The 13,223-nt window shown below is 47.1% G+C and overlaps 1 protein-coding gene across 3 annotated transcripts in view; it reads right to left on the minus strand.

Moving 5' to 3' along the window:
- The window catches only part of Ankle2 (ankyrin repeat and LEM domain containing 2), a 45,043-nt gene that overhangs the window by 7,194 nt on the left and 24,626 nt on the right, over nt 1-13,223 (minus strand). For 2 of the 3 annotated variants that reach the window (XM_013071875.3, XM_004844033.4), the window contains exons 2-8: nt 11,426-11,869; nt 8,434-8,640; nt 7,247-7,440; nt 6,979-7,167; nt 2,719-2,841; nt 802-868; nt 144-316 (exon numbers count right to left, since the gene is read on the minus strand). In XM_013071875.3, coding sequence (XP_012927329.1) covers nt 144-316; nt 802-868; nt 2,719-2,841; nt 6,979-7,167; nt 7,247-7,440; nt 8,434-8,640; nt 11,426-11,869 — 1,397 coding nt within the window. Of the gene's footprint in view, nt 1-143; nt 317-801; nt 869-2,718; nt 2,842-6,978; nt 7,168-7,246; nt 7,441-8,433; nt 8,641-11,425; nt 11,870-12,452; nt 12,639-13,223 lie in introns of those variants that run through there. The other variant, XM_087198441.1, reaches the window with a different exon arrangement.

Genomic DNA, 13,223 nt, shown 5'->3' on the forward strand with positions numbered 1-13,223 from the left:
CAGCATCACCTCTCCGCCTCAGCACCACCCCTTGGCACCACCAATTTCGGGGCCACAGGACTTAAGTCTCCAAGAGCAAGCACAGAGCCCTAGACACAGCCACGTGGGGACAACGACGGTGGGTGACAAGGTCCCGAGCTCACCTTGGCTGGACTCAGGGGCCCCGCAAAGGCCCTCACGGTCTGCACAGGGTCCCGGGGGTTGGCTCCACAGCGGCCAGCAGGCAAGGCCTCGGCCGTCTGGGCTGAGGACCACAGCTCCCCAATGACAGGCGAGGAGGTATTGTCTGCTCTCAGAAGCGGCACGTAGTAGTGACCTGGGGGAGAGAGATGGGTCAGCAGCAGGTTCCTGCTCCCTGGCTGTATCTACGACTGCTGAGCGATGGGAGAAATGGTGGAGGAACCAGGTGGTCATGTGCACTCTGCTGGAATGGATCAGAGCCAAGGCATGTTTGGGCCAGGACTCACTTAAATCAGCGAGCCCTCTTCCTCTTCCACTAAAAGAAATGGAAAGGAGTCAAGTATGGTGGTGCACGACTGTAATCTTGGAACTTGGGAGGCCAGGGATGTAGCTCAGTGCACAGGCCCTGGATTTAATCCCTGGTACCTTTAATCCCTACAGGGGGTGGAGGGAAAGGCAGCACAGACACCTTAGGAAGCTGGAAGACTGAAGCAGGAGGGGACCAGACTAGCACACAGTGGAGCTTACTTAGTAGTTAACAGTGCGCACCCCTCCTCCCAGCCCATGCCCATGAGCCCTGAAGCTAACCCGCGGCAGAGGCTTGGGGATTCTCCAACTCACCCTGTAAATATTCTCTGATCCTCTCTTTTAGTTCTACAGGTTTATTTTTGTTTCTTTCACAAATCACCTATTTAAAGAAAACAGTGTATGTGAGAACCCTAAACCTTATTTTATTGCTTTTTGTTGCTGTTGTTGAGACAAGGTCTCACTCCGTAGTTCAGGCTGGCCTCAAGCTCATGGTAATCCTCCTGCCTCAGCCTCCTGAGGGCTGGGATTATAGGCATGTGCCACCACCCCCGGCTTATTGTAACTTTTCCTTGTGGTTCTGGGGACTAAACCCAGGGCCTTACACATGCTAGGCAAGCAGTCTACCACTCAGCTGCACCCCTAGCTCTGCAATGCTTCTTTATAAATGATTTTTTAAAAGCAAGTTTTAAAGTCAACAAAACAGAATCTTAGTGCTAATGATTTCTGAAAGCTCACACTCCAACTGTGTGTTCTTGGGTCAGAGATTTAGCTCAGTGATTCCGGCACCTGCCTCAAAAGCACAAGGTCCCGAGTTCAATCCCCGGTCCCAAAACGAAAAAACAAAAGAACTATGTGTTCTTTAATGAGAAAGGGACCTAGGGATGCAGGGACAGGGAAGGGAAGAGGGAAGTAAAAAGGGTTGAGATGTGTCATGTACATGTGCCAACTCCCCAAGAGGAATGTGATCACTCTGTACAGCAAACGTGTACTAATAAAAATATTTAAAAAACAAACCATGTGCCCATACAGCACAGAATGTCCTGAAAGTTGCTTCTGTAAAGGGCTAAGCGGCTGGCAGGAGAAGAGACTCTAGGGTTAACGGTGAATTTCATGTTTTCCTTTGTGGAACTCTACACTCTCCGATCATCTACAAGGAAAGCAAACTTCAAAGTGCATTACCAAATGCAGACAAGGCCAGTGCATGTGCAAGTTTCAGTGCCTGAGCCTGTTCTTCGTGTAGAAATTTCTGCTACTGTACATCTAGGTTGAGCTACACCTCCTAATGTGTAACACAAATGCTGTTTGTGGTCTGCAACCACAGGAATCAACTTTCTGAGCTGTTGAAGAATGAGAGCAATACATTTTTGTTAGAAATAGAAAACCAGTGACGTTCAAATAAAAGGAAAGAATGGAATCACAAAATTATCAGCCCATAAAAGAAACACAGTTCGGACCGTTTTAAAATTGTAACTGACTGGAGCTCACATGCTTAGAACTATTGTTGGGCCAGGGATTTAGCTCAGTGGTTCCGCTGCCTGCTTCGCAAGCGGAAGGACCCAAGTTTAAACCCCAGTACCAAAAAAACACCCCCAAAAAACCTATCGCAAGTTGGGCTGGAGGTGTTGGAACTTGCCGGGCATCCACAGTCCCTGCAGGTTTCAATTCTGAAGGCTGCTAGGTTCAGGTCATGTAACAAGTACAGTGCCTGGTCCTCAAACTAGTCTTTCTCTTATCCTGTGTTCAGTTCTCTCCCCCACATCACAGGTTGCTCAAGTGCTAACTGCTAAGGATCATGAAGAGGCTTTCTTCACAGGACTGATGGGTCATGTGAGAGTCGGGACAAGGGGCTTAGCACAGTGCCTGGTGTATACTAAGTTGAACACAACAGCTGTGGTTGAGAATCCTCACCACCATCACTACCTCTGTTCTGAACCTGGTCAGCTGAGGTGTTCAGGGAGAGAAAATGAAAGACTGAACTGATCAGAACAACTGACCACCAGTTTCAGGAAAATGAAATCAGTAAACAGGGTCAGCTCCCTCCCTCCCAGCTAGACAGACGCTGTCTTCATATCTTGCCTGGTGGTCAGGGTTCTGAAATGTGCCACAGGCAGCACAACTCAAATAGAACCAGTGCTAACCTCACTGTACCTATGAACATAGGCTACACATTTGCATATTTTTGTTTCTAATGCTAAATAGTAATCACATTTCAATAATTAGTGTACTTACCTCTTCAGGTGTTTTGTTATATTTATTCCTTGTTTTTTTCTCAATCAAAGGGTGTGAAGAAAGCACATTGACAACTTCCACATTCCCAAACTTACAAGCAAAATGCAGTGGTGTGTCGTACCCCTGGAAAAGGTGCAGAAGAAGCACAACTATCACTCAGCTTGTTTACACTCAGCCAGGTGCAGGGATGCACAGCTCTAATCCACGCACTCAGGAGTTACTTCACACATGCAAGGCCAGCCTGAACTGCACACGGAGACCCGTGTCGAAAAACCCGGAAAAAAACAAACTCACATTCACACAGTTGCTCTCTAAGGTGAAAATAGGTATTTCTTTAAAAGCCTCAACGACAAAAGACTGTAAAAAGAACTGCTGTTACAGCTGATAAGTACCCGGTGCCAGCACCGCCCACTCTGCAAGTCCCAGCACACTGCTGCCGACACTGGGCACCTGACATACTGCCCCTTGCTGCCAGGGACCTGGACTCAGCCAGAGCTTCCGACTGGAGTTGCTCTGTAAGCTGTTGCTTCCCTGACTCGGGGCCAGCACCGTGTCATGTAAGCAGCTGTGCAGTAAGTGTGGAAGGCACTGTGCAGACTTTTAAATGCCCATGGACTCAGTCTGGCTCCTTGGAGCCTGGTGGTGGACATTACAGCGCATGGGGCACTCTTCACTCCAACTTCAGACCACCACACCATGACACTTCCCAATCGACACTCTCACCCCCACTCAGGCCAGGCACCCAGGACTCCACAGCACCCTCTGCACTCCCCACAGACATGGCTTCCTTCCCTCCTCATTCTCAGCTCACCTGCAGACCAGTGAACCTGTGACACAGTTCTCCGAGCCTGAGTTCTGGCGCAGACCCCCAGAACTCACCCCCACCTACCTGTCACGATCTTGTTCCTGCCCATCTCTCCAATGACCAGGGATGACACACTCAAGCTCTAATTCCTTCCAGCCCAGGGCACGAGACACTTGGAGCCAGGCCTGTAGCCTATACCCATGCCCACCCCCCAGGCCTCACTGGGACCTGAGTGATCTGTAAACAGCCATGGTGCTCATGTCCACCATGTCACCCGCCAGGGCACCACACTACAAAGCCTGATATCTGGTACCCAGGACCCACTGTTCTGACTGCATCTGCCCCTATCTTCAGAGGTGGCAGCTTTTTCTGTGGTGGGCTACATTCAAGGCCACCCAGTCTTGCCACTGCTCAATTGGGCCCTGGAGCAGAGTGGCCTGAGACCAGACATCAGCAGGTGAATGCAGTTCTGCTCCAGGGACAGTTGAGTCCTCCAGTTTACCTTCTACCTTGGACAACTGAGGTGCCATGGTCCCTCACTTTATTAATAATTAGTCCTCTACCCTGTCCCGCTGCTGCATTCCAAGGACACAGTATGGTCATGGGTCCACACACACTTCCGTCCGCCCCACAACCAATACCTCAGTCAGCTGGCTTCTCCCTGCTTTCCCACGGGACCTGTCCCCACCTGTCCCTGCCCGTCCACACCCCACACCCCACACCCTGCTTTCCCACAAGGACTGTCCCCACCCCACACCGAGTCCCCAAGGGAACCACTCTCACCTGCCCCACACCCTTCACCCCTACCCACTGGCCTCCCCTTTCCTCCACCAGGTAGCTACCATGCTAGGTCCTCCCCAGGTTCTGCTATACTCCCAAGCCCACTTCACACCCACCCACATTCCCCACAAACCTCAGGACTTCTAAGGGGCTGAGCTATTTTGGTAAACATTTTAATGACTCCTATCTTCAGGATTATGATAAGAGAATATGACCTGACACTTCTAATTTCATGTGTGTTTGTATTGCTGTGGATTGAACTCAGGGCCTTAGATGTACTAGATGACTGTTCTTCCACTGAGCCACATCCCCAGCACTTTTAATTTCAATAACTATAATTTTTCTTTCCTATTAAACAACAATTTCCTACTATAATGCAAATGAATGCACATTTTCCATGAATGTTGCATGGATGTTAAGAAATAAGCAGGTGTTCCTGTAGGGCTCACAGTTTTTTTTAATCACATCTACAAATACACACATGCTGACTGTCTGAATCAGGCCTCATATCCTTACTTACTCAGCTGTTCCCCTTAGAGTAACCACTGTACTTGCTTCGACCTTGTTCTTTCCTTCCTGTTTTGTGCTCACCACCACTCTTTGTAACCATCTCTGATATGGGACACAGTCATCCCCCTTCATGTCCTCAAGGCGTTGGTCCAAGAGCCACCACCTTCCCCTAAGACACCAAAGTCTCTGGACTCTCACACCCTCATGGAAAATGGTGCAGTACTTCCAGATAATCATGTATGTGCATGTGTAACCTCTGCAGTGTTTGGATATAACCACACACGAGCACACCCAATCTCCATGCATGATTAGCTCCAGCTTACTATCACAGCCAATACAATGCAAACACCATATAAGTAGTTATTACACTGCATTGTTCGGGAACTAAGGACGAGGAATAAAAAGCTTTCAATGTCCAGTGCAGACATTTTTCCAGAATATTTTCAATCTACAGGTGGTTCAATCTGTGGTGATGGACTCTTGGAAACAGTGGGCTGACTGCCTACTATTTGGCCTTCCCGACTCAGAACTCCTAAAAATCTGACAAGGGTTGTGTCTCCCATGCTAAGGAGCTGTCTGCTGTCCCAGCCCTGAGGCAGCTGTAAGATGGGGTGGGCCAGAGAAGACCAAGGCAGGATCAGAGGCTGGGAAAGGAACTGAAGGTTAAAGTGAACACCAGTTGCCAAGGAGCTAAGCACACCTATGTAACAGATCCTCCATAAAAACTCACCATAGCAGGTAAAAGCTGCTGACAGCTCAACAGTCTCGGGAGTGTGGTACAACCCGCCAGGGCGTACAATCTCCACATCCCTTCCCCCAGTCTTGGCCCTATGCATTCCTTCCTGTATCTTCTGTAATAGAAACGTGTTTCCCTGAGTTGCATGAACAAATTCATCAACCCAAGGAAGGGTCACGGGAACCCTGATAAGCGGCCAACTAACTGGTCAGTGCACATGTTGGCTGGCATCTGAGGAGACAGTCAATCTTCTGGGACTTGACTACTTGATTACTGCTGGGACTTAATGGAATTAAAGGAAACCAGGCTGGTGTCTACTACAGGACAGATTGCTTGCTCAGTGTGTGGAAACCACCAAATGTCTAACATCAGAAAGGAATCTGGGCCGGGGATTTAGCTCAGTGGTTCCGCCCCCTGCCTTGTAAGCGCAAGGACCCAAGTTCGATCCCCAGTACCAAAAAAATAAAAGAAAGAAAGAAAGGAATCTGAGGGCCAGGGATTTAGCTCAGTGGTTCCACCGCCTGCCTTGCAAGTGCAAGGTCCCAAGTTTGATCCTCGGTACCAAAAAAAAAAAAAAAAAAAAGAAAGGAGTCTTGAGAGTAGGAAAAGAAACTAATTTGTTTATTATCATTATCATCATCATTATTATCAGACCATTGCTTTCTCTTCCCTTTCTATAATTTTGTTGGTTAGGACAAATTTCTCTATATTTCCTTTCTGTCTCTCTGTCCCTGTCTCTCTCTTATTTTTTGAGACAGGGTCTTACTATGTATTCCAGGCTGGCCTTGAAGTCCCAGCAATCCTCCTGCCTCAGCCTCCCAAGTGCTGGGATTACAGCATGGGCCACCATGCTCGGCTCTCAAAATAAAATTTAAAAAAGACTGAGGATGTAGCTCAGTGCTCCCTGAGTATGACCCAGAGTGGGTGAGATGTCTGTGAGACTAAGTGTTCTTCATTTCTGTCTCTTGATAACAGATGCTTGTCTAAATCAGAAACAATAAACCAAGAGGGAAAAAGTTAGAAAAACCCCCACTTATATAAAAGGTCCCAGAGTACCACAAAATAAATAAAAATAAACTCACAGGAAATATTCCTGACGGCAACATTTGGTAAATGAACATATAAGGGATATAAGCAGAAGACTAGAATAAAGGACACTACAATTTTTCCTACCTCATTTTCTACACCTTTCAGCATCTGCTCGCCTGTCACACCTAGTCTGTGCCTCCCTGACAAGGCTGGGCGCCTCGTGGGGCACCTGATGCCATCAGCGGCCTTGTACTCCCTGCTGATCTGTGCTCTCCAGGTCAATATTCGTGCTTCTGCTCCTGACCATCCACACACCTTCCACATGTATGTAGCATGGAAACCAAGAACTCTTCCTTCCCAGGGATGTGAGTCTCCCTCCACTGCTGCAGGGCACACTCACCACCTTGTCAGGAGTGTTCAAATACAGGTCCACGAGGTACTGGATGCGCTCCTGCAACATGCCCATGTCATCATCCGGGTACATAAGCTGCATGAACTCGGGGTTTTCCAGAGTCTCCAGCGTCAGCTGGCAGATAGAAGCCTGGTTCGCCTTGGCAGCAACATGCATGACATTGTACCTACATCCTTCCTGAAAGAAAACCCGTGTTCTGAGCTCTGTTTTCACAAGTACAGTGCACAGTGGCAGGACGTGCGGGACACAGCCTCACCTGTACGATGGTTGGGGTGTCCCCTGAGCCAATTAGGTACCGGGGATTGCTCCAGACGAGGTCGGAGAAGGCCTTTTCTTCTCCCTGCTCCACGGCTTTCCGTAGCTTAGCAGTGAGGTCCTGTGTGCGGGGGCTTTTATAACTGTTTGCTCCCTCTTTGTTTATTGTTTCTGATTCGGACAAGCACAAACCATCTGAGATCAAGAGAGAAATGAAGAACACTCAGCCTTGTAGACATCTTGCCTGCTCTGAGTCTCACTGAGGGGTGAGCCCACTCTGGCCCAGCAGCCTTGGCATCGAGGTGAGATGGTGACAGTGCAGGCACACAGCTGCAGCTGCATGTCCTGCCAGTACAGCAGGAGCCAGTCACCACAGGCACCATCAGACCCAGACAAACTCCAGCCAGGAGAGCTTCTGAACAGGCATCACTTAGGGGGTTTCAAAAAGTAAGTCAGCTGTGCACGGTGGCACATACCTATACTCCCAGCACCCTGGGAGGCCGAGGTAGGAGGACTGCACATCTGATATTAGCCCAGGCAATTTAGTGACACCCTTTCTTGATTAAAAAGGGGATGCTGCTAGGGATGTAGCTTAGAGAGAAGACCCTGGTCAATCCATAGATGCCCTCCCCCCACTAAAAAAAAAAAAAAGAAAGAAAGAAAAGAAAGGAGGGAAGGAAGGAGGAAGGAAGGAAGCTCAGTCAATTTTGGTGGGTGAGGGATCAGTCACACTCGCAGCGTCTCTATGCTCAAGTGTTCCAGTCACACACATCCCACACGGCTCAACGGGACAGGAGCCTGCTCTGAGCTGAGCAGAGCATGGGATGAGATTTCTGCTCTCACAGGGAGCTTGGCTCCAGCAGGTCCAGAAGCAGATGCAGCTTCAGATGGGGAGAAGGCTGCTCTTAGCAGAGACCTTGACCCCAGCAGATAGCACTAAAGGGCCAGCGGTTCCGTCTTCCTCTGCTCTTCACCTCAGAGTCCACTCAGCCACCAGCTGCACCCTCCCATCCCCAAACCTCCCCAGACCAAGCCCTGGACCCTGGGCCTCGGCTGTCCCACCACAATGTCCTGCCACACCAGACTCTTTAGGGGAGAAAACAAGTCTCCATCATCAGGACGGAGGACACGAGGTGTTTCAGAGTAACTGCGACCATGACTCCAAGAAGGAGCCACCAAGTGGTTTACCTTTCCACCCTCCACTGCTGAAGAGTGGAGCCACCTTCCCAGGGGACAGCGGGGACGAGGCTCTGTTCGGAGAAGGAAAATAATCACAAATTCCTCTAGCAAATTTCTCAGCATCTTCTCTGGTTGGAAAAGCTTTAAACCGGGACCCTTTGATCATTTTGACAGCTTGCAATGCTTCCTTTTTATCTGCATAAACATGGATCCTTTCTGGGTGGGAAATGTGACAAAGGAAAATCAGGAATGAGTAACTGGAACCCCAGTCACTTAGCTACACCAAGGGTTTAATAGTCAAATAAAACAGTTGTTACCAAGAAACCTGATTTTATTCTTGTATCATAGTTCAGATGTTTAGTCTTGAAGAAAGAGGTCCTGAGCCAAAAGAACCCAGTTAATAAGCTTGACCACACAGAGGTGTGTGTGTAGAAACGTGACACTGTGTATTTCTACCTAATGCCAATCCCAACAAATTATACCATACTAAGAAACAGTATATGGATTAAAGACCTAATAAAAATCGATTTTAAAATTTCAATAACTTTGAAAACATTAGCAAAGAATTTAGGAGAATTTTAAGCATAATTTTGGGTGGGGTGTGCTTTTCTATGCATGCCTAGGCACATCCATAAAAGGACATCCATAATTAAAACTACAAAGAAAAAAGACTTCTGATTATACAAAAATATCAACACCCTACAGAGAACTACCACAGTCGAGTTTGTAGGGGACTATCATTAATAGTACAAGTGATGGAATGGTCAACGTCCACTGCTTGCTAACAATGGCCAATGTACATGACAAGCAATCATCGAATAGGACTAACTAGATGAGAAAGGAAAGCAGCCTAAACCCACTCAGCGAGGCCTTGCAGACACTATGGGAATGCAATAGCACACACACACTGGCTGAACTCACACTGCCACTTTCCCTTTCAAGATAAAATGAGATGCATTTTGGAGGGGGGGTTTTCAAAGTTTTACCAATGGATCCCTTTTAAGCCTGCACTTCTACATACTATTTTTTTCTTTTGGTACCGGGGATCGAACTCGGGTCCTTGCGCTTGCGCAGCAGGCGGCGAAACCACTGAGCTAAATCCCCAGCCTGCACTTTTTATTTTTATAAAAATAGTATGTAGGGGCTGGGGATTTAGCTCAGTGGTTTCGCCGCCTGCTGCGCAAGCGCAAGGACCCGAGTTCGATCCCCGGTACCCCCTCAAAAAAATAAAATAAAATAAAAAATAAAAAGTGTGGTCTGTATATTTGCATTCATACTTTAGTAAATTAAAAAATATACTTAGATCCAGCTATACCTCCTCTGGGTATCTTCCTGGAAGAATTAGACATTACATCACAGTGATCCATGTACACCCATGTTTGCAGCAGTACAGCTCATGATAGCTGAATCTCGGAAGCAGCCTATATTGTTATGCCCATGAATGGATAAAGAAAGTGTGGTATTTATACACAATGGAGTGCTACTCTGCCATAAAAAAGGACAGTCTTGGGCCAGGGATTTAGCTCAGTGGTTCTGCTGCCTGCCTCGCAAACGCAAGGTCCTGAGCTCGATCCCCAGTACCAAAAAAAGGATAAACTTAAGTCATTTGTAGGAAAATAGATGCACCTTGAGACCATAATGGTAAGTAAATCAGGCACACAAGCTTAGATACTGCATGGTTTCTTTTATATAAGAAACCCAATATATAAAGTGCAAAATAAAAGACTAATAGGAAGAAAAACAGAGAGAGAAAAAGTTACTGTAATCCAGAATAGCTGATGTACCTGAAAGTGTACCTTGATTTAGTATAATTGTCTTAGGTGTTTTATATGTTTTTTAGTTTGTTAGTCTGGCTGTTAATCTGTGTTTATGATAATTAATTTGACTTATAAAATAAATAAATGAATTTGATGCTGGCAAAAAAGAAGGGGAGGGAAAAAAAAAACAAACTGAGATGTGTTACATACATGTACCAATTTCCCACAATGAATGTATTCATTACGTACTGCAAACACGGACTAAAAAAAAAGTCGGGGGCCAGAGATTTAGCTCAGTGGCGCCACTGCCTGCCTCACAAGCGCAAAGTCCTGAGTTCGATCCCCGGTACCAAAAAAAAAATGTTGGATTTGATTTTAAAATAAATTTTACTATTCCTTGGCCAGGTATGGTGGTGCACACCTATAATCCCAGCACTTGGGAGGCCGAGGCAGGATTGCTACAAGGTCAAGGCCAGCCTAAACTACACAGCAAGACCTATTCTTGATCATAACAAATCCTATTCTTTTTTTTACAAACACTATTTTTTACAAATACTATTCTTGCTCCTAACAGTTATACATTCATAGGCCATTATATTCATTAACCCCTAGTGTTTATACTGAACAAAAGAGGGGATAATCCTGGTTCCAAACAAATTGCAGACAGCTAATCAGTATTTCTGAGTGGGACAAAACTCACAGAGCTCAGTTTCACAACAATTTAAAATTTTCTCACACAGATTTACAGAAACACAGGAAGGCAGCCAAATGTCAAAAATGGTTCATCTTTTTTTTTGTGGTACTAAGGCTGAAGGACAACCCCGGTCCTTTTCATTTTTTAATTTCAGAAGCACCCTGTTAAGTCACTAGGTTGCCCAGCTGGGGCAAACTTTTTTCTTGGGGGGGGGGGGGACCTATTTTGTGCTTTACGAATAACTCTTTAGTCTCAGGAACCAAACTTACTGGTTATTAACACCATCCAACACTTTAATCTGTATTAGGTTATCATAATTGTTTGGAGCTTTTGCTCTGTTTTCTGAGGCAGAGTCTCACTATAGTCCGGGCTTCATTCCGCTTGCCTCAGCCTCCCTGTGCTGGGATCACAGGCCTGTGCACCACATCCTGCTCAAAAGTGGTTAATCTGGACTCAAACGCTCATGGGGACCGAGCAAACTTTTCTTTTTCTCCGTAGTTTTCAGTGTTTACCCGACTTGTGTGAGGACACACATAGAGCAACTCATTACCGTTTCTCGTGGGGCCATCGTCATACACGGGGCACACACCGTAGTACAGGGCTGGTGCCTTGGTGACCGTCTCTCCAGCCTTCTGGGTGCCAATCCCAGCCGAGGCACTGAGGGGCACTGGACAGGTCTGGGACATCACGGCCTCCTCCTCTGGGGGGTTCAATCCCACATTGTAACCAAAATCTCTGTCCTCAGAGCAACTGGCCCTTGTGCCCGCAGCAGTGATCAGCATGCTCGGTGTGTCCGGGCCGACATGGTTGGGAAGGGAGGCAGGCAGTGCCCCACCCTGCTCCAGCAAAGCCTGAGCCAACTTCTTCTCAAACACAAACCGGGTGGTTGCCGTGATGGGCCCACACTTCAGGCCAGCTCTGACAATCTCTTCTCTAAGGTCATCTGGATTCAGGAGCTTCAGCCGGGCCAACACTGTCTCCATTGTCACAGTGCCTGGGGACAAGACAGCAGAGATGGATGAGCTGGGCAGTGGACACTCAGGTGGCACCTGTGCGTGGCGTATGTATGCACTTGGGGCCTATGAGACCTCCCCTCACACCACCTGTGTCCTCACTACCTTTAAGCTGGCTGCTGATGTGAGGGAGGTTTTGCTCTTGCAACGAAGCCAGCTTAGGGCTGCACCACTGTGACCTTGGGCATTTTTGAAACCCAAAGCCTGTTTCCTCACCTATAAAATGGACATCATAACAGCTATATTCTTAGGTTACAGTGAGAATTAAATAATGCATAGAAAGTCTGCACCACTGGGTCTGACACCACTCATAAATGTCAGCTGTAACTATTAAGCTATCAAGGACACAGGTTTATTCATCTTTCCCAATGAGCATGGACTGTACTAGAAGTTAGAACAAAAACAAAAAGGCAGGGCCAGGGATTTAGCTCAGTGGTTCCACCGTCTGCCTCGAAAGTGCAAGGTCCTGAGTTCGATCCCCGGTACCAGAAAAACAACAACAAGGCAGGTACACTTCCTCACACACTGACTGTAAGACACACAGAAACCCACGAGACCGCTTACCGATACGGGAGAGGTGAGAGGGCGCCAGGTTGAAAGAAGGGTGGGAGAAGGCAGCACTTCTGACTTCTGCTTTTCTAAGTTTCTGACTTTCAGAAATCTATTTGTGATTCACACATAAGAAAGAAGTCGCAAAAAAATAAAATAAAATAAAAAATAAAATAAATTAAAAAAGAAAGAAGTCGCCAGGCGTGGGGGGCTGAGGCAGAATTTCTAATTTCAGGCCAGCCTGGACTACACAGTGATAGAAAAGAACAGAACAGAACAGAACAGAGGAAAAGGAAAGGAGAAAGAAAGAAGTAAAAAAACAAAAAGATGGTGGAGACACTCAGATGGAACATAAAACAAATGACCCTGACTTGCAAATGAGTAACAGAAGAATGGGGGAGAACTAACCTACGTGATTGGAAAACAGTATGCGAGATGAACTCAAAGACAAAAGAACTGTATGCAACTGTATCCTCTAGCAAGTAGACGTTTCCCACAATGGTACCCAGAGGCATTCTGAAGCTACTGAGACAGGAGACAGAAAAGCAGGGAGTTAGGACAGGGCCCAAGTAAACTGAGACAAACTCTGGGAAGTTGGAATGCTAGGCAAGCCTGCCCTCCTAACATGAGAGGCCTAGCCAAAAGCAGCAACTGCACTGTTCTTTGTTTCATTTTCACACCAAGGTCTACATATCTGGACATAGGCCTTCCGTAGCATCTTCCTTTGGAGCTCCTCTTGGCCAACCAAGAGCCTTTCTTTGTTCTAATAAACTACACTGTTGTGTT

Source organism: Heterocephalus glaber, unplaced genomic scaffold (genome assembly GCF_053883595.1).
Source record: "Heterocephalus glaber isolate CG9 unplaced genomic scaffold, H.glaber_assembly_v1.0 deba00001687, whole genome shotgun sequence".
In the NCBI taxonomy this organism is placed as follows: domain Eukaryota; kingdom Metazoa; phylum Chordata; class Mammalia; order Rodentia; family Bathyergidae; genus Heterocephalus; species Heterocephalus glaber.